This window comes from Sinocyclocheilus rhinocerous, unplaced genomic scaffold (genome assembly GCF_001515625.1).
Source record: "Sinocyclocheilus rhinocerous isolate Xijiao unplaced genomic scaffold, SAMN03320098_v1.1 scaffold5094, whole genome shotgun sequence".
Taxonomy (NCBI): domain Eukaryota; kingdom Metazoa; phylum Chordata; class Actinopteri; order Cypriniformes; family Cyprinidae; genus Sinocyclocheilus; species Sinocyclocheilus rhinocerous.
In genome coordinates, this window is record NW_015636055.1 from 7,459 (window position 1) to 8,261 (window position 803).

Genomic DNA, 803 nt, shown 5'->3' on the forward strand with positions numbered 1-803 from the left:
CTAGTTTTTCAAATTGGTATGTTTCGCCGGGCCATGAAGAAATATAGAGCTGAGTATCATCAGCATAACAGTGAAAGCTAACCGTGTTTCCTGATGATATCTCCCAAGGGTAACATGTAAAGCGTGTGTTGATAAAATGAACCGATGTGACCAGATCACTGAGTCAAACTGAACTGAACTGAATCAAACTGTTCATTAGTCAGTTTGATTAGCTGCAGGGTTGAGCACAAATGCACAGATAAGTTATGAAATTAACACTCAGGAATTGATCCTGAGGGATTTTTTTGGATCTTGGAGATTTTTTTGAAATGCCGATATATTTGTGTTTATTTCTGTTACTAATACCATTTTTTAATATCTGATTTCGTTGTATTTAGGACAAACATGCAGTCCAGATTATAAACCTGATAAACATTAATATGGCTGTTTGTTTTGTTCTCTTCACAGGCTATGTGGCTGTAATCTCACTGCTCAGTCCTGTGAAAGTTTGTCATCAGTTCTACAATCCTCAACCTCCCGTCTGAGAGAGCTGGACCTGGGTAGCAATCACCTGCAGGATTCAGGAGTGAAGCTGCTTTCTGATGGACTGAAGAGTCCAAACTGTCAGCTGGAGATCCTGAGGTTTGGTTTCAAACACTTTCATTGATTTTTTTCCCCCCATTAAATTAATCATTAAAAATCACATTGCTAAGATTTATTCTGTGTGCAAATGCTGTTGTTTTTCTTGTTCAGTTTTTCCATCTGGAAGATTCAGGTGTGAAGCTGCTTTCTGATGGACTGAAGAGAAACTGTAACCTGGAAAT

The 803-nt window shown here is 38.4% G+C and overlaps 1 protein-coding gene across 1 annotated transcript in view; it reads left to right on the plus strand.

Annotated features, from left to right (window-relative positions):
• Window positions 1-462, plus strand: part of LOC107747643 (protein NLRC3-like) — a 3,528-nt gene extending 3,066 nt beyond the window's left edge. The window contains exon 3 of the mRNA XM_016562236.1: window positions 448-462. Within this exon, the coding sequence (XP_016417722.1) occupies window positions 448-462 (15 nt within the window). The remainder of the gene's footprint in view (window positions 1-447) is intronic.
• The last annotated feature ends 341 nt before the right edge of the window (window positions 463-803 follow it).